Genomic DNA, 25,024 nt, shown 5'->3' with positions numbered 1-25,024 from the left:
ACATGGCGGGAATAAACTTTCTTAAATGAGGGAACGCGTATGAAGACGATTCTCTTTTGGTGGACAATATTTTGCCCCAAAAAGACTCCGCATTTGTTACATCTAAATCTAATTCATTAAAATCTATGTTTCTGATTTCTCTGAACTCGTTATCTACCTCTTGGTAGTCGACTGGATCTACCAGGTTAGGAAACAACTCCATCAATGGGAGGATTGACATGTTTTTTTTTCTCTTACGTTTAACGGATCAATAATTGTTAAATTCATAGCAATATTATCGGTAAAATTTAATCGTTTTAAAATTTGTTTGCATAACGTTATATAGAAACGCATAGCGTTGGTCTTAAACCTATTCACTTCATCTAATCCTAAATAGAGCTCTCCCAATAGTTTAGCACTTTCTGTGCCTACATACACATCTTTTAAAGCTACGTAGTTTTCATCGACGAAATTCACTGCGTTTAGATTCGTCATAGTTTGTAAATAATTATTTTTCATGAAGTTGTCGAGTATTGTTTTGAACAACCTTGACACACTCGAATGTAGCTTATAAAGCTCGGGGGTTTCGCTTTGAAAAAGCTTGTTAAGCTTGTTTACAAGGCCTAGAAAACAAGACAAAAAAGTTAAATATATTTCAGTTGGAGGGTCGTTCAGCATATCAAAAATAAGCATACCTAAAACATAGGACAAAAATGTTAGATATAGTTTAGTTGTAGGGTCGATCAACTGATTTTTATATGGAATTTTGTCTCGTTCAAAACATCCTGTAACATGGTTGTACAGAGTTCGGGAATCAGTTTCAACCACTTCAACTAAATCGTAGAAAATATCCATTATTTTCAGACGATCTTCTTGCCATTTATAAGTCCTAGCAATAAGTGCTAATGACTTTTTACTAGATATATCTGTAGATTCATCTGCGATCAAGCTGAATGGTGTTTCTCGCATAATTGTACTAATTTCCTCGTGCTGCCCCTCCCCTACGACATTGACGATCATTGCGGTTGCCTTCGTTCTTCCCATTCGTATAGACTTGGCTATTTCGGAGTCAGGGCATATGAGTCGAAGAGCAGCAGCTATCGCCTAAATTTCAAAGGCTGACTTGTTCTGACCAACCGCCCAGGTAACCAAAAATAGCTCTGCATTCCTAACGCTATCGTTGATCTTCGTACTCACATATTTCTCCATGGCAGTTTTTTGGTTTCCCACATCCACTAGGTTTTTCGCGTTAGTTTTATGCTTCTGGGTGGCTCCATGCCTTTGCATGTCCTTTATGCCAGCAATGCATTTCACGTCTGTTCGGCAGACTTTGCAAAATCCAGCATATACATCAGTTTTATTTGCCTCTAGCCATGGCATTTTGCATTCCCAGTCTTTTTTGTATTTTGATAATGCTTTGTTTTTCTTTTTTTGTTTACCTAAAACGTCAGCATCTAAAATTAGAACGAAATTCTAAAATTAATTTTCATTCCAATGAAACGCAATGTTTTTTGCTTTTCCTTATTCTAATTGAATTCACAAATAGACTGATGCTGTCAAAAATCACCTTTTTTCATTTTTCCTTCAAGAACTTAACTAGTGTTTTTTGTTTATTTTAACAGGATGTGAAGTAAATTTCAGAAAAAAAATTCCCTGATTTTTTCAGGTTTTTCCAGAAGATTTATGTATTTTCTAGTTATTTTTTTTACTTAGAATCAGTAGTATGAGTTGAGAATCCAGATAAAACCGATTATAAATAACAACCACCTCAGTATTTAATTGGCTTCGTAGAACATAAATTTGTATTGTGCCGTGTCAAATAAATGTTGTGTGAACAAGAAAAAAAACACTTCAGTAGCATTTTGATCGCGCCGCTCATCGATGGAACCGACAACACTGAGGCTGTCGATTTGGCAGAATGCGCGGTAATGGCCATTGCGGTTGACCATCTCAAAGTAAAACTAAATGACAGTCCAGCTTGGATCTTCAACTGATCAACATGTAGATTCAAATAAGTTTAAAACGTTCCGAACGAATCCGGGTTAATAATTTATGTCATATAACTTTCAGTGGTTTTGTAAACAATTACCGTAAAACACCCTAATTCTGTGTGGCTCCCGTGTGGGTAACCGTGCGCTTCGAATCAAAATATAAAAAAAATATATATAAATTTCAAAAAAGTGTTTTGAGGTGTTTTTCTGTATACAAAAAAATATCTTCAACATACTTTTTAAATTTTTTTTCTTATAATTGGTATTTTTCCACATTTTGATACAAGATGCACAGGATAATGAACCGCGTGGAATTAGGGTCCCAAACGGTATCACAGAAATTAGATTGAATTGAAGTTTTTATTTCAATGCAAAATTTCGAAAAATTTTCGATATAAACAGTGCATTTGTGATGATTGGAGATCTAACTGAAATAAATTTGTATACCTGAATTGATAATTTCCGCACGATTTTTTTTCACAACTTACATTTAGATTTCTTGTATACTTTTCAAAAAATCATGAGAAGAAAAAAAAACATTGAAAATCGGTTTCTTTAAAAAAAAAAAATCTCTAAATTTATATAAAAAAACCTGAGTTTTAAATCGACTTTTCATACCAAATATTTTTAGGCTTATTTCATTTTTTTTTCTAGAAAATATGTTATAGAAATAGTTCAATCCTTAAAATAATGAATTATTTCGTGGGCTACCGATTGAAATTGGTTCGTATAATCGAATCTCGTCTCGTATCGCCTGCAATCCGAACGCTAACCGTAGGCTGCAAAATCTGTGTATATGTAATAACGTAACATATAAAGAAAAACTTTGCCTTTTTGTGCAACAAAAATTATGTTTCAATTCCAAACATTTCCCTAACTTTCTCTGAACGATTTGCTAACAACATCTAATGAAGAGCGATGCAATTTTTGATGCATAGCGTTTTTAATCGATTTCAATAATATTTCAAAACAATTGTTTACTATTACTTTTTTCTGATTGGTAAATTTCTCAAACAGGTTCAAATAAAAACAGATTTTTAATGTCAAAAACTTACCATCGCTTAAAACGCTTCCCTTACTGGAGTGGCCGGAAGCGGTTGATTGATCGGAAGTGGTTGACTGCATCACAGTTATCTTGTCGTTTCGATCTAAAATAAACAAAATTAAAAATTATTTTATGGTAAAATAAAAAATAAAAAAACTTACCATCGCTCGTAACGCTTTCCTTACTGGAGTTGCCAGAAGTGGTGGACTGACCAGAAGCGGATGATTGACCAGAAGTGGTTGACTGCATCACAGTTACCTCGTCGTTCAGATCTGGAATAAATAAAAAGAAAGCTATTTCATGTTAAATTTAAAAAACAAAAACTTACCATCGCTCGAAACGCTTTCCTTACTGGAAGAAGTGGTGGGCTGGCCGGAAGCGGATGATTGACCGGAAGTGGTTAACTGCATCACAGTTATCTCGCCGTTCCGATCTAAAATGAATAAATAAGAAGGTTATTTTTTGTTCAAATTTAAACAAAAAAAGCTCACCATCGTTCGGAACGCTTTCTGCGTTTGAATGACTGAAAGTGGTTGCCTGGCAAAGAGCGGTGGATTGACTGAGAGCGTCAATCTGTAACTTAGTTCCTATCTCGTTATTGTTATCTGATATGAAAAAAACATGAGTCAAATAGAATCAAGCAAAATTTTCTACCTTATTTGTATGTTTTTTTCTTGATCTGATATACATCTAAACTAAAAGTTTTGGTTATTTTCAAACCGTAAGCGGGGCAATTTATTATTAGAAGTCATTAAGTTATGATTTTGTCACGTTGAGGAAACATTTTAAGTTTAGAAGGCCTATCTAGGAATAACAGCTTTGGAGATATGACTATGGCTTTACGGTAAGGTTTTTTTTACCCGGTAAAATTCAATATTTTCTAAAAATTCCATATATTGCATTGAGGCCTTTAAATTGATCACTATCATATCCTTCGCGTTGAAAAGACCTCAAGGTATTCTAGCATTGAAAAAGAGATGTGGAATCGTAGAGCTTTGCGCGACCTACAGGAAAATAGCTTAAGATCCTGCAAAATGTATGCGTGAATTGTTTCAATACTATGCAAAAACTCTTGAATAATTGGCTATTACTGTGAGTGATAAAAGCTGGCTAGAAATACCTTTAAAGGCAACAAAACACCAGTAAGTTTACTTCAAAATGGTTTGAAATAGCTCTGGACGATTTTTATCGTTTATAACGAGCAATACTAAACTAAATTTAGTCGAAAAGGAATGCTTTCGAAGATCAACAAAAATTGCTTTCGATTGCAGTTGAAAACGACCGAATGTCCAAGATGTTCTACAGTTCTTTTCCTTTTTCAACTTAAAACACACGTCTGTCAAATTCTCAATGTAATAAAGTAGATCAATAATTTATAATTTAAATTCGTTTTCGTTTTAGAGTCGGTAGTAAATTTGATTCTTACAGCCTCAAGTACAGGGACGATCCATTAATGATGTAACGCAAAATTTGGAAAAAAATTACTCCCCCCCTCCTCGTTGTCACAAGCTGTCACAACTTCCTTGCCCCCCCCCCCCCCTCCTAATAACGTCATTTTTTTATTATTTATCGAAGACATAGAAGGCCGAGACAGTAACTTTAGCATCATTGCTGATTTTTGAAAGACCATCAATATTAAGTTCCTCTTCTTCAATCATTTCGCAATCCAAATCTTCTCCACATGTTACAATAGTCAAGCGTTCTTATTTACGTTTTGTCACAATTTTTGTATTGATTGGATTTAGAGACACTAAACATTAATGAAATTGCGCTGTCATTCATAAACGAACATGCACGGTAAACCTGAATTAGCGAACACTATGCGTTTTTAACGAGAGAAAAAAATTGTCATTTATTTTATCTTAAGCAAAAAAGGGATCGTAGAACTGGATCGAAAAATGAATGATGCAAATATCATGAATAGTTCTGAGTTGAACTCTGTAGTTAGGAAGGTATGACTTTTTTATTTATTTATTTTTTTAGTTGAAATGTGATGTCACACTCAAGCTACCCAACCCCCCCCCCCCCATATGTCACAAAATGTCACAATAATCGAAACACCCTCACCCCCCTAAACGCGTAACATCATTAATGGATGGTCCCTACAAACTGAACTCGATTGCACAGAACTCGAAAGAAAGTTACAAAGTTTGTCGGTCTCAAAATTGATATCCTGGAAAAACTACAAAATATCCTTGTTTACTACAACAAAGCTTGGGAACAGCTAAAAATCCTAGTTAACAATTTTAATAATAAATTGATATTATCTATAACGCGAAATATTTTTAAACCGTCCTGCTGTCTCCGAGAACTTAACAAATTTTAGGTTAAAATTTAATTAAAAAATGCCAAACCCTCACCATCACTTGAATTGCTTCCAGTGGTTGGGTGACCGGAAGCAGTCGAATGACCGGAAGCACGAATGCCTCGTGAATTTGCTGAATAATAAAATATTTCAATAAAAATGTTTTATTTTAAGGTTAGAATACCTACCTTCATTTAAAACCCTTCTTGATTGCGTCGATCCAGGAACGCGATGGAAAAAGTTTGTTAACTTGACAATATTCCCTGTGGTTTTGTTTGCTAATTTGGTATTTTTACGCATTTTGTTCCTAATTTTAAAATAATTATTCGCACGACACGTAAACGAGGCAGAAAATCGGATGAGAAAGTGTCGGTATTTATCGTTAATATCGATAATCTCTTCTTATCGATAATATCGTTGCTTTGGCACAAAAAACTTTTCAGCGGCCTCGCACTCTTCTGCCAGCGCCAGGTCGACTCGGTTGAAAAAACGTCGATAAAAACTTGAAAAGGATCGATGCTATCGATGACGATATAGCTCGATTTCCCCATCGCTAAATAACCAGTAAGATATAGCAGAACAGTGTTTGGCTGTTGACAGCGGACAAGACCCAGTGAAAAATAAATGCTTTTCATTATTTTGTACACTGAAAAAAATGTGAGTTATGGTAAAATCTAGATTATTTATGAAAAATCTGGATAATTGAACATAAAATCTGCCTATCTGGATACATGTTCAAAAATCTGGATAATCCAGATAAATCTGGATACCTGACAACACTGGTTGTCATTCACTGTTACTCGGTATAGGCACAGAGAACAGACCAACAAGCAAGCGATAAAAGGTGTGTAAAACAGTTTGTGTGCGCAGAAATATACTCTCCGAATTACACCCCTCGTCATGCTGAGTGGTAAACTAAGATGTGATGTCGCTACCGTCGCTGTGGAGCGAACGGCATAGAGCTTTCTACGCCAGATCTCACCAATACAGACTTAGTCTGTATCCCAATAAAATCGATTTGTTTTCAACCAAAAATTCAGCTGATATAAAATTTCGAAAAATATTGCACTTATGAATCCTAGTTCATTAGTGCTACCTGTTTTAAAAAACTTTGTTTTAGTGGAAAACTAGATGAAATAAAACTCAAAATCGGCTTACAACTTGAATAAAAGCTCGGGGCAGGAGGAAATTTTTTGTTACTACCAGCGTGTTGATTTTTTGCAACCAAAATTAAACTTGTATTAGTGAAATCGACCACTAATACTAGCGCAGATAAGAGGGTCTATACACTGATGAACACGCAGGTTGTTTAGCGACGGTAGCGACATCACACTTTACTTTGCCATTTAGCATAACGAGTTATTCCGAGGAAATTTCGTGGCACACATGCACAATTTTACACACTTTTTTCAGACCGTTTGTTCGTCGCCTGTTAAGCCTGTAGTACACTCTTTGTCTAATGGTCAAATATTTGATCTTCTGACATAAGGGTCAAATTTATTTGACATCATGGTTGTTGTTTGCCCGTGTTTGCCCCATGTTAAAATTGGAGAGTGACAAATAATTATCTTTGACCAAATTTTTATCTGTCAAAAAGTGACAAATATTTGACGCTCGGTCGAAGAGTGTACTACAGGCTTTAGTCTGTTCTCTGTGGTATAGGGATGCCAAAGGCTCGTGCAACTCAGCATTTCTGCTGTTTTTGGCATAACGGCGCGCGACAACTGTCAACTGATTTTGAAGGGAAAAAAAGCAAATCAGCGGCAGGAGTTTTTTGCATCAGGCCATCAAACATTCAAAAATTAGCTTAACAGTGTAACCAATCGGTAAGCTTCTTCTCACATCAATGTGGCTTCGCATAAGCGTGTAACCAAAAGTCCGTGTTTGATTGACATTAGCGAGTAATAAATATCAACAACAAAAAATGGAAAAGGACGATTATTTTTGATCACTTCAATTAATTTTATTGTCTAATGGAAAATATTGGGTCATTATTTAACAGTAACTATTATCATCAGAAAGAATGTCCGTACATCCTGTAGACATCTTCAAAGTATACAACTCTAGTGACCCGAACTGCAATGCAGAAATTGATGTTAAAACCTCGGTGAAAGAACAGTTTGCTCCTGTTCCGGAAGAATTTCCCCAAAGCAGCGAAACAGCGGAAGTTGATAAAAACAGCACAAAATCAACGAAGCGAAAGCGCAAGAAACGAGTGCTGGTAACGAAGAAAGAACAGAAAAGAGCTGAAGCCCAGGTGCAACGCCGTCAAGCACGGCTGGTTATCACCGAGGCATGCAGCTGTTATCTATCCTGTCCCCGTAAGATTACCCCCGAGCAGCGGCAAATACTCAACGAACAGTACTGGCAAATGAATCACATTGAGCAGAAAAAGTTTGTCCGTCGGTACTCCGTTCAGGGCAAAGTAAAGCGGCGACGGGTTCCGGTTGATCCGCTCGGTGGTGTCGATGTTAAGAAAGCCTATACTTACTCATTCTATCTGCCCGACGACAGCGGAGAACTGCAGACCGTTTGCTGTACGTTTTTTCTCAATACTCTAGGGTATCGCAAAGGATGCGGGTAAGAGCGGGAATTGGTTGCTAAACTAGTGGGGAAATAATTGTTTGGTTGTTTTTAGGAATCATATATATCGCGCCCACGCGCGGGAAACTTTCAACGATAAGCGAGGAAAGTACGAGCGGGATCGCTCGCTGCGCGATGCCATCTGGGACGATATTTTGTCATACTCACCCCGAACCTATCATAAGGGACTGAAGTATAGCGCGACGGCGCTATACTTACCCACTAAGTTGAACGCAAAACTTATGCATGCAGATTTCAAGGTGCGCAGGGAAGCGATCCGGGAAAAGCCCGGCTGTGCCAGCTTTTATTGCGCAATTCTTCGCGAGATGGATGTTCATTTCGTCGAAATGGATGATTTCGAGATTCCCGAGCGAAAAACTTTCGTTCCTAAGCGTGAAACGACGCCTCCGAACTGGTCAATGCCCGTTGCTCATTTAGAGGAGGAAATGCTAGATTCAGCAGTGGCAGAACCGCCATTAGATCAACCATTGAGTTTTGAACAGCAGCAGGCACCCGTTTTAGCATGTCCTGAATTAAATCAGCAGACTAAAATTTGTCCAGAACCGGGAGTGGGCCAGAAGACTGTCGAAATTAATTATGCAAATGTGCAGCATCCACTTGCCTTTGGCAACCGGGTGAAACAAGAGCCATATTACGGAATGCCAGTTGAATCTGCGAGCATAACAAATTCATACTATGTCAAAGAAAGTGACCATTATTCTGACTCATATTCTAACAATGTACCGGATAATAGTTACACCCAGTCACCTTTCTACGATGCGTCGAACTGCCAGGAAATCAAATGCGAAGACGCGAAAGTTGCACTATATCAGGAAGACGATCCAATCGCGGAACAGGAATTGACATTCAAAGGTGAAACGGACCTATCAGCGACCAAGGTGAAGACCGAAAGTCCGCCCAAACCGGTCACCAAGCCTAGATCGATGAAGCAATGGAGGGCAATGAATCCGAACATCACAGTAACGCTCGAAGGTTACCCTCCGGTTAAGCGCACCAAAAAGTACCTTGCCAAATTGAATAATATTGTAAAGAGAAAACAGTTGCACCCGGTGATGCATCTAGAGTGCAACTGCCATCTCAGCTGCCGGCAGAAGATCACCAGTGAGCGTCAGGAACGCATCAATAGTCACTACTGGAGTATGACTTTCGCCGATCAGCGCATGTTCATGCTGGAACATACTGAGCGGCATGCAATCAAGCGTCGCAGGAAGAAAATTTCCTCCGATGAGCCGGCACGAAAGAGTTGCACCTTTTCCTATCGACTTTCGGACGAGAGTGGCCAGTATCAGTCGGTTTGCTGTCAGTTTTATTTGAATACGCTTGGCTACGGCGTTGGCAGTGGGTAAGAGATATTTGTTTTTTTATAATGTTTGAGCTTACTCAAAAAACTAAAACTGTTTGCAGCAACGTTATCTATCGAGCTCACCAGCTAGAACTAGGTAAGGCAATCTACGATAAACGAGGTAAATTCGCCCGGGACACTACGATTCGGGATACGATGGATGACGACATCCTGTCGTACTTCACCGCCGAACAACAGGATCGGGGAGGACCGTTTGATTTGTCAGCCACAAGTTGGTCACCGAAAAAAATGTACACTCAGTACGTAAAACGACAGGCGGATGCTGGCAACGACAAACCCGGTAGTCTCGGGTTTTACTGGCGGCGGGTGAAAAATTTAAACGTCCAATTCGCTCCGAAACCCGAACCCAAAGCCGGTGGTAAGAGAAAATCACGCTCAGCTAGCTCCACACAAAAGCGACCGGCGGTGAACCTGGACGTTCCGCCTGCCTATTCTCTTGGCTACGAGAGCATGCCACAGTAGGATGCAAAACTTGCAATTTAAGTATTTTAGTATTTATTATGCTGTAGAAATCGGATTATGCTTTATTACAATAAAAAGAATAAATAAATTGTTAAAACAGAAAGTAGTCTAAATTTTTATTTCTACTATAAGTATATTTTACGCCGAATCAGTTTTGCGATCCAGCTCTCTTTCCTTCTCCGTTCCCTCATACATTGCTTGTTGTTGCATAAGTTTCTGCAGGAGTGCAACGTCAGTTTCCTGTTTAGACCACTTATAGCTATAAAAGATAAGTTTACATTTTAATTAATAATTTCAAAGTGATTGAGATAGCCGATTAGCCACTAACCGGCACGTGAACCAATAGCACAACGTGGTCCCCATGAAGGTGCCGAAGCCTATGTGCGTGGACAGTTGGGGTCGGGACGTCCTCATAAAAGCAGCAAAGCTAGTGGCCATTCCGATACTTATGCCGTACAAAAAACTGCTGCGGAAGCAGGGAATCTGGCTTAGGTCCCGGCCGAAAAGCATAACTCTCTGAAATACGGATGCTTATTAGTACACGCACGTTTTGCGTCATTACACGGGAATCATTACACGCTCCGAACCGGGGTCCGGCAGAAGCTCATCAAAATCTGACTTTTTTGTTGCCATTGTATCTTAATTTTTATGTAATAATTACGCCACTTTCATTAAAAGGTGAAATTTATTAACTTGGTACAAATTATAAACAGCATCAGCTGTTTACTAGAAAAAGCCACAAAATTAAACCCACCGTAAGGCGCGGAGGAGCAGCAAAGAAAAAACATTTAAAATTCTCCATCTCGTTTCCTCTTCACGTCAGCAACATTGTATAGTACTACTTACTCTCAAGTAAGTCGCGTTAACCTCACTAGAACTATTGCATTGGAAATTCATAAGCACTTCGCTCGTTTTGCTCCAACGTGATATAGAGCCGTTTGATAAGCACAGAGCTTTCATTTCATTGCGCCTCACGTTTACTCCTGCTAGACCCTTACATAAGCGACCACCGTTAGTTGAAAAGAAACAGCTATCAGGACATTCGCCTAGACCATTGTCCTCTCAAATAAGCGCTAGTTTATGCAAGAATGAACAGCACCCAGCAGAAGGCTATCTCGCTCGACTCGTGTCTGCGTGTCTGTCATGCTGCTCCTCGCCCAGCGCAGCAACCAAACAAGACCAGACGGAGTGTGTTGTTCAAGTTTGCTGGTACGTTTTTCTGCTTACATTCTGTAAAGTTTCGAACTTTTGCGATGGAAAACTTCACTTTTGCAATCAATCAACCGGTGAAAAGTGTGAAAAACTACTTGCTCTAACAGATGCGCCCGAGGTTAAGTAAAACTTTTCTAGTGATCAGCCTGAAAGGTTAAATTTTCTTTTGAGTGCTACGCTAGTGTTACAGTGGAAAAGTGGTTGAAGGTTAAGCGTGCTTTTTTAAGGAAAAAAAGTTATCCCATCCAGGGGCTAGCTAAGAGCAGTATTTTGCTTGATCTTCCCAAAGTGTCACGGTAAGTGGGTTAGCAATTAGTTTTACTTTTTTTATAGTAGACTATTCATTCTAATCGACTGAACTCTGTTTCGAATGGCTTACCGAAACGGGGTGCGAGTGAGATATACGTTGATTGTTGCTTTCACGCGCGCCATTTTGTTTTTCCTTAACACTGGCGCAAGGTATACGTTTTCTATCGAGACAGGTGTTGTTTGCTTTTTTTCTTGTTCCACACTAATTGCGTAGGCAGAAATAAAAAAAAACGCTAGGAAACGAGAAAACTTTCTGGAAAATAACTGGATTTGATAACATATATTGTAACTTTTTTAATAACCTAAACAGTGAATACCTAATTGAATATCAGCTGACCCGGCAAACTTCGTCCCGCCTATCTTTTTTCCATTTATTTAATTAATTTAAAAAATTGAAAGCATAGGATTTTTTGCTAGAGATTTAGTCTCTATTTCGAAGCTAGTCTTTTAAAAATTGTTTTTTTTTAACGAAAAGTCTCTTTTTTGAAGTGGAACTACGTCTTTGTTTTCTATACTGAGGGACATTTTGTAAAATTGGAAATGAAACTGGCAAATGTTCCGTCATATTTCAAACGGTAATAACAGTAGAACCACATAGATGGATAACAATTACCAATATATTTTTTTTGTTCACATTTTTTTGACACGGCACAATACAATAACCAATATATTGTAAGATAGATAAAATCTTCGAAAATTTCGTAATACGCTAGTTATTCATTTCTCAGCGGTAAAAATTGATAAAAAGTTCCAATAACAAATTTACGTGAATAATGAATCAATCACATGCGAGCATGCCTAGCACAGACGACATGAATAGACACCAATCATTTACTGTGACATTCTCTATATCAGTATCAACAAAATGACAAAATCTCACATCCCAACAATTAATGTTCGTTTCCCTGAACTTAGATTGATTTGAGTTTGAAAATTGCCCTCTTTATTGAACAATTTGTTAACCCTATAGAAACTACGCAATGAATATGAATGAAAATGCACTAATGTATCAGTTGATAAAATTGGTGGCAATATAGTTGCCACTGCCCGTTAACCCCGAAAACGATGGCGACAATTTTTTTGGCGCTTATTAAATTAAGGAACATCATAGCAATGGAAAAGTAACAGTTTTGCATAGCATAGATCGAAATAAGGAGTTATACAAGTGATACCTTAAAAAAAATTTAGGATGAAATTAAAACAGAACTTCTTTTGGAAGTTCTAAAATCGCGGTTCATCTACATAAAAATGATCCCCAAATCATTATTATACACTTCTAGCAGTCCTTAAAAACTGGAGTGTTGTGAAATTCCCCTATAAGTCTTTGGTTATTCAAAAATTTGAAAACAATTACTAAGAATTAGTGCAGCAAGAAGAAAATATTTCTTGTTGGTGGTAATATTGTTGCCACTGCCTTATAAAGGGTTAACCTGCTGTTAGAACCTGATGTCCTGAGAAAAAACATACTGGTAAAGGTTAGAGTACCGTACAGCACAGGTGGAGCAGAGAGTCGCTGTTCTATCTTTGTAGCGATACACGATTTATATTCGTGTACAATCAAGGAAAAACTGCAATGCGGCTGCTGATGGTCTTTAACAGTTTAACCCTCTAGTGTCCAAATTAATTTTCAGACGGACTTCGAAAAAATCCCTTTGAAGCTTTATAAACATTTTTTAAGTATCGATTGAAGCTTTTTAAAGGTTCAACTGATGACCGTCTAAAGGCGGCATTGGGCACTAGAGGGTAAATAGTCTCACGAATTCGATTCCCATAAAAACCATAAATTACTTAACAAGAATTGAACATTTTAGCAAGGGCTATAAATTATAAGTTATTTTTATTCAAATTTATCTTCGATGTTGAATAACTTCAGGGTGGCGACACCGGATAAAACGGAAGAATCAGGGAATATCAGGGATTTGATTTATTGAACAGGGAAACCAGGAAATTTGAAAAGTGGTCAGGGAAATTTTCCATGGCCTTGTTTTTTAGTCGTTAATTAAATTTATTTCAGTGCATTCGATGTGGACACTGACCATTAACTCCTCAACAACACTGAATGGTAATTAGGTTGCTTACTTTGTTTGTTTTTTTTTTCTTTTTTTTTTTTTTTGACGCGAAAACGAATGTGCTAATAATCCATGCCGAATGATCTGACGTAAAAAATTAATCAATAATTTTTTATTTGAATGCCTATGCACTCATATTTGACTCAGCAAACTAAGTATTTGTCCCAGGTGGAAGATTTTTCTAGAAAGTAACTTTCTAAAAGGACGTAACCATTTTAGCATAAGCTTTTTTGAACACTATCCCCGCGGAGGGCAATCGAAAAATGACTTTCAAACTCTTATTACCCAGTAACCATATGCAGAATTGGTACAAACTCTATTTGTCCTCTAACTGTATGGAATAGTTGCATCGCTGAAAATTTCGAAAATAGTTGTTGAACTGTCTTCAAAGTTCATATATCAGGTGAAGCACGGGAACCTTTTGTTGTACAGAAAACATTATGAGAATGAATTGCGAAAAACTCATGATGCCTTGTACAGGGCTCGTAACGGTTGGACAATGCAATAGCAGTTACTTTACTGAACAAAATACTAAGAATAGTGTCCAAATACAGCGTTCACTCGCTAACTGGGCTGAGAACTCAGTCCAACGCTAAAAAAAAACAACGCTTACCGATAATGGAGAAATCGCTCTACGTGTTGATTCTTCAGCAGTGAGAAGCCAGCATCCTCGTTGCACCGGAAGCATTACGGCTAAAAGGAGAACTATTGCTGCGAGAACTTCAAAAACGTGTCAGACCAGAGTTTCACATTTTCGAATGGTTGGATGTGGCGTTTCAAAGCTCGATATGGGTTGCGTGTCAAGCGAGTAACAGGTGAAAAGGTTTCAGCCGATACAGCAGCATACCTAAGGTTCAAGGACATTTTCAAAACCGAGCTTGAAAAAGTCGCAGATCTACAATGCTGATGAGTTAGCCATTTTCTTAATGCTTTTAGCATCACGAAGTGTAGTGCTATCGAACGAGTACCGACCTGCAATAAAAATTGTATAAGATGCACTACACGTTAATGCCATGCAGCAACGTTGACGGTTCTAATAAATTGGAATTGATGTTCATCAGAACTGCCGCCAGACCACGCTCGGTTTCAGATAAGGAAAAACTGCCTGTATCATATTACAACTCGGAGAAAGTTTGAATGATAAGAAACCCGTTCAAAGCTTGGTTCTACAACGAATTTGTTCAAGTTATGAGAGAGTTCTCAAGCAAGTCCGATTTAGAGCCAAAAGCATTACTACTGTTGGACAATTGCACAGCACATTACAATGAAGGAGACAAGTTGGTGTCAGACGATAGAATAATCTAGGTGAATTCGATGTCAACTTTCTTGCATGCTATTATTCCGTTAGGTAATCTATCTCCCGCCAAACGTCATTTCGGAGTGTCAACCGATAGACCGCCTGGTTATTAACGCAGTTAAGATGCACTACAAAAGAAAGCTGATGCTGAAGTTAGTTCTGGAAGATGAGGACCTGAGATTCGAAGACTGACTCAGAAAAGTTGCCCTACTGCACAGTATCGACTGCAGGGTTGGCGTAGGTTTTTGAACGGCACTAAACAAAACGAATTTATTTAGTTTTGAAGGCTAATGCGGGATTACTGTTTGGTTCCATATGCGATCGTGTACATTTTTCACTGGGATTTTAGAGCTGATTTCTTTTACGCTTCCCTTTTTTGTGCCGGATGCTGAAAAATAAATTCAGGGAATTTAATAATGAAAAGTTTTTCGTCACTTTTTGGACTGGTTAGTAACCGTATGGAATGAAATTAGCTCATCTACAATTGAAAATTCATGGAAGAAACTGATTCCGCAGTTCCCTGATTGCGAGTGGATTTCAGCTAACACTGATGAACCTGACAATGAAAAGGACATGAGGGCTCTTGTCGCGGCTGTGGATGCTTCAGCAGGTACCGTGACTTCTGACGAAGAGGCGAACGGTAGACGGATCGCGTGTATGATGAAAACCAAAACCTAGCTTGGCTCACTTACGTGGTATTCACGGACGACGAAATATAGGAGTCCGTGTTGGGCGAAAACGGCGGTAACATTTCACCAGCAGATGATTCAAGTGACACACAAATGGACACGTCATCAACCTTGGGACAGAATCATCTGTATCCAGATTTCAACCATGTTGAATGGCATGGTCACATGTCGATTTTTGATTTCTTTTATGCAACACGATGCAGCAGAAATTGTGCGACTCAAATTTTTGCGAGCAAAAATAGTCGGAGACGAGCGGCAAAAGCAAAATTTGCAGTAATTGCTTTTGTTTAAAACAAATATGATATAAATTTTCCGTTAAAAAGTCATTTTGAATAGTTTAAATTAAACAGATTTAAAACCATTTTCTATTCTTTTCTTTTTTAAATTAATCTTCCATTCATATAGCCCTCATTCGTACTGACAACAATATGCCAAACGCAGATTTTTGATGTTCATCCGTTTTTTAACTGCGCTGTAGCCGAGTTAGCGAACGCCTCGTTGAAAGGAGCTCAATTAAAGAGCACCTAGTTAACAAATAGTTACTGTAATGACAAATTTTTGAAAAGTAACCTAATTAAAGTAATTTTATGCTAATTCCTACGTTTTTTTTTTCGTAAAAACCAGTGGTTGGACGATTTTTCGTAGGTTTCTTGCACTTCATCATTAGCACGTTTAACAATCTACACTTGCTTCCGAACCATTGAAACATCTTCTAACATCGCCTAAGCAGGCTCGACTTTCGCCATTGTCTTAATCCAGTAATCAAAGAGGGTGATCACTTTCTTGTAACCAATTACCAAAAAACTCTAAAACTTGCTCAGTAGTTTGAGAGCGTTTATAACTCGAATTTAAAGACAGTAAGTCCAATTAAAGACGAAATCACTCGTCAAAATAATTAATTTTCTACCCCGAATTTTTGTCAGCAGAAATAATTGAAACTATTTAAATGGAAATGAATCTATTGTTATAATTTTCAAAAATATAAAAGCAGCTGGTGACGATGTGATCTTTAACACTTTAATTAAACCTTCTTCTGGAAAATGTTCAATAACTGTTTCAAAATTGCATATTTTGCCAAATCATGGAAAAATGTCGAAAATACTCCTATGTTTAAGCCGGATAAGAATCCAGCTGAGGTTTCAAGTTGTCGACCAATCAGTTTGCTTTTTTTTTAATAAGTGAACCGTTTGACTTCCTGTGAATTTTGGTGTCCCTATAAGTTTCGGAAATACCTCACATCTTCAAAGACTTCAATGAAGTTTTTCTGTAAGTGAACGAAAAAGGCGAGTAATTACTGCGGTCAGCATCAAAATCAAAATTCACAAGAACAGTTGAAAAGCTACTCTACTATCTAATTTTTGTTGGCTAGTATAATTTATAATTAAATAACTCAATTACAAACAAGTTAACAAAAGCGAAGCCAAACAATTCTCATAACTGGTTGGACGGGAGCCAGTCTGACCCTTTTTAGTTCTGTTATTTAGGTGCGAAAACCTATGATAGTTGTAAATTGAATCAATTTAAAATTTAAATAGTCAGAGATTTTCAAACATCAGGGAAAATCAGGGATTTTTTTCTTGGGAAATTGAGTCGCCACCCTGTTTTTGCCTAAAAATGAAAGTCACACATTCGATATATGATACATGAACGTAAAACCTCAAATCACCTCGACTGACGTCACCAACCTCACATCTACCACCTCACAGTCAACTCAAGAAAACCTGCCGGAGCGCTACATTGAACGTTTGCTTCGCACCGAGCGCACCGTTCAGTCTTCATCCGGTTGTTCGCAAATAAAGTTGTGTAGTGCTTTTTTGGTGCGTCCGTTTCTTCTTGAAAAGAGACTTCATTCACATTGTAACACAAAGTTGTCTGCTCCATTTTCTGTGTAATAACGGTGTTTGAAGTGTGATTTCTGCTGCGACGGAAGTTTCGCAACTATCGGGGCACACTTTTCCGATATTGAGCAGCAAAATAATTCAGGTGAGTAGCTAGAAAATTGGTGACGAATGTGATCTGGCTGGCAGCGCGAAAAAAGACGCATTGAGTGTGCGGTCGGATGAAAAAGTTTGAAACACTGGTTGATAATTGATTTTCTCGTCGAGGGGAACGCATTTTTGTGACGAATAGCGTAGTTTCTCGGGCAAAGTGCAGTTGATTTTGATAAGAATTTGATACCTTTTTTAGAAATTAGTGCAATTTTATTTGTTAGCTTATTTTTCTTCACCTTTGGTGCCACACACATGCCACAACTACAGGGACGGATCTTGCAGCCGCTCGGCTCTCGTATAACAGCACAGTGGGTGTAAGTGTGCGTGCGTTGGTAATATTTATAAATAAATACGCGTACACTTTCATACAGCTGGCAGTGCGCGGTGCGTTGAGTGTGGCAGTGTGCGTGAGAGAGATTGCTGTTGTTCGATTTACCTCCCACAGTGGGCCTCTTTTTCACTGCCGGGAGAGAGAATGAGACTTGAGAGGATTTTCATGAAAAGTGTAAACGTAAATAACGAATGAAGTAGGACTTGTCTGAAAATGTAAAATCCCAAAATACAAGCAAAACCGTCGGTGGTGACTACGTGGACTTGTGGTTAGATATTTACTGATAACAATTATTTGCAAGCATCGGTTCAATGTGTACTGCCTCAATTCTAAATAAATTCGGGTTAATTAGGGTATTTTATAACCAACGTGATCGTATGATAATTAGTGGGTATAATTTTTTCTGTGGTATGTTATAGAAGTGATCCAAAAATTGTTGAGTGAATGTGGTTGGGTCAGGAAGTGCCGTTTGGAAGTGGTCGGGTTGGGTTGGCTTGAGGTGGACAGTGGGTTGTGTGGTAGGGGAATTGCGATTCAGAGAAAACGTTTGTTGGTTGGTTCGTCGTGAGGATAGAAGAACTCATGTAAATTTTCAAGCCTGTTTGAGCTATTTTTAAGACGACACACAAACCATAACCCAATTGACGATCGTTTGCCACAGTGTTGGTGGGAGATGCTCGAAATTACCAACTTGCCACGAACACAAGCAACCTTATTGCTGGTGTTGGTGGATGTTCGGTATGTTTTATGTTCGAATAAACGTTTTACTACGGGTTTTCGTACACAAATACCCTGTCCCATTCATACTGTAGCTGAAAGGAAACACTGAAATGGGTACGATGTGTACGTGTTTTCTGCAAGGTCTAAAGGTGTGAGACCAGGAAAAAATCTTCACTTGTGAGACAGCGAGTGCAGAGATACGCAACAAAGCCGATAGGAAAGTGAAAAATTTGGCGACTTCTGTGAAATTGTGTTCAAAAATCTTTTCCCACCGTTGAATGAAATTCTGTGCATCTTTTCAGACCTTGTAGTGTGTGATTTTGCAGCAATTCAGAAGATTTTCGGTGTGTAATACATATTTTGAATTTGCTCATCAGTGGTTTTAGTTGATTTAAACATAAGAACTGCAATAAAATGACTGAAAATTATCAAGGAAAAATAAAAATATTTAACAGCAGTGAAATTTTTAACCAGTGCTGAAAATTGCTCTGATTGCGGCGTCCAAAGCTTGTAAGTACAGGTTTGTGCAAAAAGCTGCCCCTCGTGCGGCAACCCATCTCGTGATTATTGAGCTGTATCAATGAAATAAAGCAAAGCAAAAAAAGTATCTAAAAAATGCCTCCTCCATCGTACGGCGGCATCATCCACTGCTGCTGGGTGGGGCGTCATTTTTGGTAAAAAAAAATCCTCTTTTTTTGAACCCCTCAATCGGTGTATCCCACCTTAATGCTTGTTCACTGATGCATTTCATGGTGGAGTGCAAAATTAGAATTACTTTGAGCTTGTCTTTGCTTTCGAATGCTGTTACTGCATTTAATGGTGTTTTCATATTGGAATTACGAGATGATAAGAGAATGTTGAAATTTTTGCTTTGAAATCAACTTGAGTAAAATGAATGCATTTCATTCATAAGAGGTTTTTTTTTTCATTCAAACTTTGAGGCTGCATCTTATCAAGTGGAATAAAATTAATAAAGATAACGTGTAACTAGTGATTTTTGTGTAAAAATGAATTCCGACCAGAAACATGGTTTTAAAAACAGTTTGGCACAGTACTTGTTATGTCATATTCTCTATTTCTGTGTCAGAAAAATTGGATAAAATAACCTCGTCCCAATAGGTCGACTTATGTTCGCTTCCTAGACTAATTTGATGTCCTGAGTGTTAAACTGGTTTGAAAAGTTTGTGAAGCTCTCCTTAATTAGTTGAATGATTTGTTGTTAAATTTGAAAAATTGAAAATTAAAAAAAGTGCTCTAGAAACTCGTTATGTAGTTGTTAGAGCACTTCTCTTATCTCATTTTATCCTAAAAGCCGACTTGTGAAAAGTAAGGGAAATTACATATATTGTCAGATAAAATATCAGAAAATATACTTTTATTTAAACAATTCTGTCTCGTTTACTCCCGGGTCATTCATTCATAACATTCTAATCATTTTACGAAAAAAACAACTAATTAAGATTCGTCTAGAATAATCCAAATCGTGAATGTGCCAATTAACAACAGGCAACGTCTAAGCCAGCGATTTTTAGCCGGTAGAGAATTCCCCCTCTAGACCGTTGGAGGGGAAGCATTGCGAGTGGGAAAATGCCACATGTATTTCGTTTTTGCGATTGACAACAGCACTGACTGAATTTCAGAATGTCATTGTTATATTACTTATTCTGAAACCAAAAAAGACATGAAACCTGTCAAAAATAGAAGTCCCAAAACATTTGTTTATTTTCATTGCTACAGGGGGAACGCCCGTGTGAATTATCAGAAGGAAGTGCATTAACGAAAAGAGGTTGAAAACCACTGATCTAAACGTTGATGCTATTCTTATCCAGCTTAGATAGGTGAAGCTTCCAGTTATGATAGACATGAGTGGTACTTTATTAACTTTAAAATTCAATGTTTTCAAAATAATCACTGGGATTAATTTACTATCAAGACATCAATTTACTGAAGGGAGTAGGGCCTATTTCAGTACAATCAATTAGGTATGCAGTCAATTTGTGTTTGATAAGCTTGATAGTTGTTGATAGTCATTGACAGTCGTACGTCTTAAATTAACCTGATAAATTTAACGATGCTTGGTGTATCTTCAATCAGTGTTTATTACATTAGTAAACGCAACGGAAGGTAACAAATATCAGCATTAAAACAAACAACAGCTTCATTCTATGATACCACCCTAGATGATTCATGTTCTCTAGAAGAGCATATCAAACAAAGTTTATCGATCCGTCTATGGCGAGCGAGAGCCGTAGAAACTAGCTTCCAAGAGCAGGATCTTGTGTTACTCGCCGTCCCGCGATGATGCAACGCAAATTACGTCTTCATTGTTTACTCAGTTTTCGAGTCCCAACGAGTGTCAACTTTTGCTCAAGCAGACCAGAACTTTTCGCCGCTAGATGATTCAATTTCGTTTTCAGTTTCCAGCTGCGTGTAAAGCATTCGCGACAACTTTACCACATTCATATATTCCACTTGCGCTCTACGCGCGCTCACACAATGGCGCTGATTGCGATTCGCGGTTTCATTCTTTAGCTTCTGGCTGGCACTGATGCTCTCGGAATCGTTTGCAAACGTTCTACCTCTGAGGCGGTATTATGTCACCATTTTCATTATTCATCCTAACCAGACACCCGGTCGCTAGAAACTGTACTCTGCCTTGTTTTCAGATCATTCATCCTTTTTTCACGAACAATTTTACCGAAACTTCGATTGTTGTTCCATTGGACTAAAAAACCAAGCCTGCTATGACCGAACAAGCACGCACATAATAAAAGGGATTAATGGGGTTGGTTAGCAGCAACAGCCAAGCACCCGAACGGCAGTGTTTTTACTATCTTGGCCACTGGTGATGAAATAACCTCAAAATGTTCAAATCTAATAAGAAAAATATTTTGCCAAACTCATACACTTGCCTGGGGTGAATGTATGCAGCCACAGCAAACGTTACCAACACTTGCGCCCGGCAGAAAATAAAATAAAGGGAAAAAGGCGGCAGCACGAGACTACCAAAGAGAGGCTACCACTGTAATGTCTGTTGCCCTCGGTTACACAGCCGCGACCGACTCGAGCGCATATCGGAACAGAATTCTGTGCATATTCCATCCGTCCGTTCGTTTGCTTATCCGCCTGAAAACGCACACATGCGCTTAAACTTGCTTGAAAAAGGTATACAAATTAGCTGTGGATTTGTGCCATTATGATACGGTAAATGCCACACAAGTACAGTTCTGAGTTCTGTTTCACTGTGTTCGTTTCATAATAAAGATGTACATAAAGCCTTCCCTCTCCCCTTCTAGAGAGTACAACCTTAACGAAGCTTGTTTCACTTCATGACTGAACTTGTTTTCTTTTATTTTTTTTTTTTTTCGTTCTGCGCGAGACAGTCCGCGGGGCTGATCATATTGTTGTGTTTCTTACCTCAGTTGCCTCATCGGCGGCTTTGCTGTTCCAGAGCAGCTCACAACATTGGTCGTTCATTAGATTGGGAAGTTCGCCTTCAGCCCGGAGTTTGTACGACGGACGATTTCCTCGACGCAATCCGGATGAATGCTTGGCTAAATTCACCGTTTGCTGGCTGATGATACTAGAAGAGAAGAAGCGGAGTACTTCATGGTTTGGTTGGAGCTGTACGCGGGGGGTACTGAGACGATGACGGTGCGAAGAACAGCAAACACAGCAACCGTGTGTGTTTTATTATGACGTACAGTCACTGCGCGCCAGTTCGAGTAAGAATCTTTTTTTATTTTGGAGGGTCATGTTGCTTGCATGTTTGGTTGTTTGCAATTAAGTCGGTAGCACACACATCATGCGGCAACAACCGACGATGGCCAGCGCAATACACCCGGGGTGATAGGTGAAAGTTGAAATGGAACGGGTGGAACGCCAAATAATAAAGAGAAGTGCACAGTGTGGAGTGTGTTCGGTGAAGATAAACGGTTTTTCGATCGGGGAAGGTACAGTAAGGTGCCGTAACGAAATCAATATAAATAGCCTGCAACTGCCTTCGCTGGGAAGGATTAGATTGAACATAATCTCTAAGGGGCAAAAAAAAATTAATGAAAACCTCTTTTGTTTTTTCGATATTTATTAATTGAAGCTCCTCGGCTTTCAATTATACTGAAAAACTGTCTATTGCGCAAATGAAAAATCGACAAAACTTTCTCGTCCCAACGAGTCAAATTTCATGGGCATAGATCAATTTGATCTCCAGAATTTAAAGTTTGTTCGAGACGTTAGTGATAATCTTCTTTCTCAATCAATTTAATAATTTGCTGTGGTATCAAAGCATCGTTCAAATAGAAACGGTACACAACTGCGTTTTTATCAATCTAACAACAAAGCAGTTGTCTCTACCAACCTTAGTTTTACATCAAACATCATATGTGCCCGTGTCTCGAACACTATCTTCCAACTTTTTTGCAACATTACAACTTTCAATAAAAGTTTCACTAAACATACCGTCTGTCGCTTTATCGAGCTCGAGTTGGAAATTGGCATCGGAAAGTAGCATTTTGAGAATCAAATCTGTAAGATAGATACAAATTTAAGTACGGGGAAAAAATGTTGCAATCCTGGAATTCGTATTTAAAAAGTATTCACTATTCTGGAGAGCAATGTTTATGTAGATATTAGGGTGGAAATGACATAAAAAATTTTGAAGTACTAAGTCCCAGAAAGTCTTTTAAAAAAAACGGATTTTTTATAATACCAGTTTGTCCTATTATCGTCAGGGGAGTAATAATGTCCTACAGCTTTGATATTTGGCTGTATGGTTTTCGTTATGCCGAACATCTTCCTGCAAAAGATTGATTTTTAATGACTCCATTATTCCTCCAGGTGATAATAGGACAAGCCTGACGATAATAGATCTGATGTCCTATTTCTAAAACATTCGGCATAAAAAAAATCGATATCGAACATTTCACAGGTAGAAGCGTTTTTTTCGTCAGTCGAAAAAGTGAATCTTTGACCGCTTTGAGGCACCACTTTCCGAAGTCTGATTGAGCTAAAATTTGTATGAGGACATTGTTCGATAATACGAAACTTGATTTATTGTCCTACTGCTAAACGAAATTCGAAAGTCAAATTTTTCCTATACGTTCCATTGGCCCCAGTTCGAGAATTTCTAAGTTCCAGAAAGTGGATTCAAAAATGCAAAATCCTACTAAGCCTTATTGCGGTAGGGGGGGGGGGGGGGGGGGGTCAAAAATATCTAAAAAAGTCCTCACATAATTTGTGGATGACGCCTATGCATATTTCGAATGATCTACACGCACAAATCCTTTTATATTGTCGACTCACACAATAATTGCGAACAGGGCCTGATTTAGGTACTGGGGGCCGAGGCAGATATTTTCGAGGGACCCACTTTTCTTAAAAAATTTGGAGGGAGGAAAATTTTAAATTTTGGAATGACTTAACGCTTTGCTGGAAGGTGACGAGCAGAAAAAGAGGTCTCCACTTTGTCTTCACGTCTGGCCCAGAACCAGGGGCCCCACTCGTGTCGAAGGAAGGTAAAATCACCTTACACACAAGCATGGATAAAATAATAATAATTAGCATGCCATTTTTCAATAGTGGTATTGCAAGTAAAAGAAGTGCGAGATACAGCAGACACACAGGCAGAATAGATCAGGCAATAGATCAACGATTCTGGTTGCAGTGAGAACGTCCATACTGGAAGAAAAATACCCCAATACAAACAAGGAACTTTGAAAACGAAACGAAACGTTTCATGCTCTGAACGATCCGATGATTCCCTTCTCCACTATTGCAGATAGCAGGAGAACTGGAGCTTTGATATTTTACTAATTGCATCATTATTATTTGGAGGGAAAGAGCCTTAATTGCCAGCTCCCTACTGTGATGTTCTCTATATCTATACTAATGTTTGCTTCCATAAACCAAGACTTTTATGTCTCGAAGGTGAAGCATTTCTGTAAAGTTTGTTACAACCCTCATGCTGTAAGAATGCGGGGAGCTCGTATCCTCTTTATTAACATTTTTTAAGTATTTATTGAAGCTTTTTAGAAGTTCAACTGAGGCGTGTCTAAAAACGACACTGGACACTAGAGAGTTAATTTATGTTCGCTCTGCTTGGCAAGCCTGTACGATTATACATTAGAGTCGATTGATGAATCAATACCCCCCATGTAGTTATAATTGCCGACGCTTGGCAGGGTACCTAACGAGGCTCGGCAAAGAAGAGCAGTAGAGTACACAGGGCGGTACTTAAAAAAATGCGCAAAATTAAAATATAAAATATTCTTTCCTGAACCAATTTATATTGAAGCAGTGTTTATTGGAAACCTTCACGACATATTAGTTGGGAACACTCCCCCTTTGTGCTGTATGTGGAGCTTGAGACGTTTTTCAATAAAATCCACATACGAGAAAATCTTGTGTATTTGGAAAAGCAAAAATAGGTCGTCAATGTATACAAATAAATAATTATACTAATTGTACGTTTCCTCAATGTCTTTTGGGCTTAATTGTTATGATATACGAATCACCGAATCACCCTAAAATTGAATGCAAAAAAAGTAAAGTTTTTATTCATCTCTTTCTACAAAAACGCAAATTCTCCGCAAAACTTGTTCATAGATTCATGAAGGGCACAAATAGAGCTTTCAGACACACTATCGAGAACTGTGTTTA

The 25,024-nt window shown here is 38.3% G+C and overlaps 4 protein-coding genes across 9 annotated transcripts in view; 2 read left to right on the top strand and 2 right to left on the bottom strand.

The window, feature by feature from the left end:
- Positions 1-710: 710 nt before the first annotated feature.
- Positions 711-5,920, bottom strand: LOC129729700 (uncharacterized). The gene is made up of 7 exons (XM_055688464.1): positions 5,509-5,920; positions 5,376-5,453; positions 3,507-3,620; positions 3,344-3,448; positions 3,177-3,287; positions 3,026-3,118; positions 711-1,433 (listed from the first exon to the last, which is right to left on the bottom strand). The coding sequence occupies exons 1-7, from the start codon at positions 5,618-5,620 to the stop codon at positions 1,084-1,086; spliced, it is 963 nt and encodes a 320-aa protein (XP_055544439.1). The 5' UTR covers positions 5,621-5,920; the 3' UTR covers positions 711-1,083.
- A 1,267-nt stretch (positions 5,921-7,187) lies between these two features.
- On the top strand, positions 7,188-9,839 carry LOC129726864 (uncharacterized). The gene is made up of 3 exons (XM_055684030.1): positions 7,188-7,900; positions 7,959-9,266; positions 9,329-9,839. Exons 1-3 carry the CDS (start codon positions 7,344-7,346, stop codon positions 9,747-9,749), a joined length of 2,286 nt encoding a protein of 761 aa, XP_055540005.1. The 5' UTR covers positions 7,188-7,343; the 3' UTR covers positions 9,750-9,839.
- Positions 9,838-10,498, bottom strand: LOC129726865 (cytochrome c oxidase assembly protein COX20, mitochondrial). Its single transcript, XM_055684031.1, has 3 exons — positions 10,326-10,498; positions 10,078-10,265; positions 9,838-10,008 (listed from the first exon to the last, which is right to left on the bottom strand). Exons 1-3 carry the CDS (start codon positions 10,380-10,382, stop codon positions 9,888-9,890), a joined length of 366 nt encoding a protein of 121 aa, XP_055540006.1. The 5' UTR covers positions 10,383-10,498; the 3' UTR covers positions 9,838-9,887.
- A 419-nt stretch (positions 10,499-10,917) lies between these two features.
- The window catches only part of LOC129726863 (paired amphipathic helix protein Sin3a), a 29,227-nt gene continuing 15,120 nt past the window's right edge, over positions 10,918-25,024 (top strand). For 2 of the 6 annotated variants that reach the window (XM_055684028.1, XM_055684029.1), the window contains exon 1: positions 10,918-11,257. The gene's annotated coding sequence lies outside the window, so the exon portion shown is untranslated. The other 4 variants (XM_055684024.1, XM_055684025.1, XM_055684027.1 and 1 more) reach the window with 4 other exon arrangements.

The sequence above is a fragment of the Wyeomyia smithii genome, chromosome 3 (genome assembly GCF_029784165.1).
Source record: "Wyeomyia smithii strain HCP4-BCI-WySm-NY-G18 chromosome 3, ASM2978416v1, whole genome shotgun sequence".
In the NCBI taxonomy this organism is placed as follows: domain Eukaryota; kingdom Metazoa; phylum Arthropoda; class Insecta; order Diptera; family Culicidae; genus Wyeomyia; species Wyeomyia smithii.
Note: the sequence above shows the minus strand (reverse complement) of the source record. Positions and strands in the feature narration are given on the sequence as shown.

Excerpts from the sequence above, each read along its gene's own strand:
- LOC129729700 (XM_055688464.1), bottom strand. The coding sequence starts at position 5,620 with ATGCGTAAAAATACCAAATTAGCAAACAAAACCACAGGGAATATTGTC. Across the intron at positions 5,454-5,508 it reads AAGAAGGGTTTTAAATGAAG|CAAATTCACGAGGCATTCGT; the intron begins GTAGGTATTCTA and ends TTTATTATTCAG. Across the intron at positions 3,621-5,375 it reads TGGAAGCAATTCAAGTGATG|ATAACAATAACGAGATAGGA; the intron begins GTGAGGGTTTGG and ends TTTTCATATCAG.
- LOC129726864 (XM_055684030.1), top strand. The coding sequence starts at position 7,344 with ATGTCCGTACATCCTGTAGACATCTTCAAAGTATACAACTCTAGTGAC. Across the intron at positions 7,901-7,958 it reads GGGTATCGCAAAGGATGCGG|GAATCATATATATCGCGCCC; the intron begins GTAAGAGCGGGA and ends GGTTGTTTTTAG. Across the intron at positions 9,267-9,328 it reads GGCTACGGCGTTGGCAGTGG|CAACGTTATCTATCGAGCTC; the intron begins GTAAGAGATATT and ends AACTGTTTGCAG.
- LOC129726865 (XM_055684031.1), bottom strand. The coding sequence starts at position 10,382 with ATGGCAACAAAAAAGTCAGATTTTGATGAGCTTCTGCCGGACCCCGGT. Across the intron at positions 10,266-10,325 it reads CGGACCCCGGTTCGGAGCGT|AGAGTTATGCTTTTCGGCCG; the intron begins GTAATGATTCCC and ends TCCGTATTTCAG. Across the intron at positions 10,009-10,077 it reads TGCTATTGGTTCACGTGCCG|CTATAAGTGGTCTAAACAGG; the intron begins GTTAGTGGCTAA and ends TATCTTTTATAG.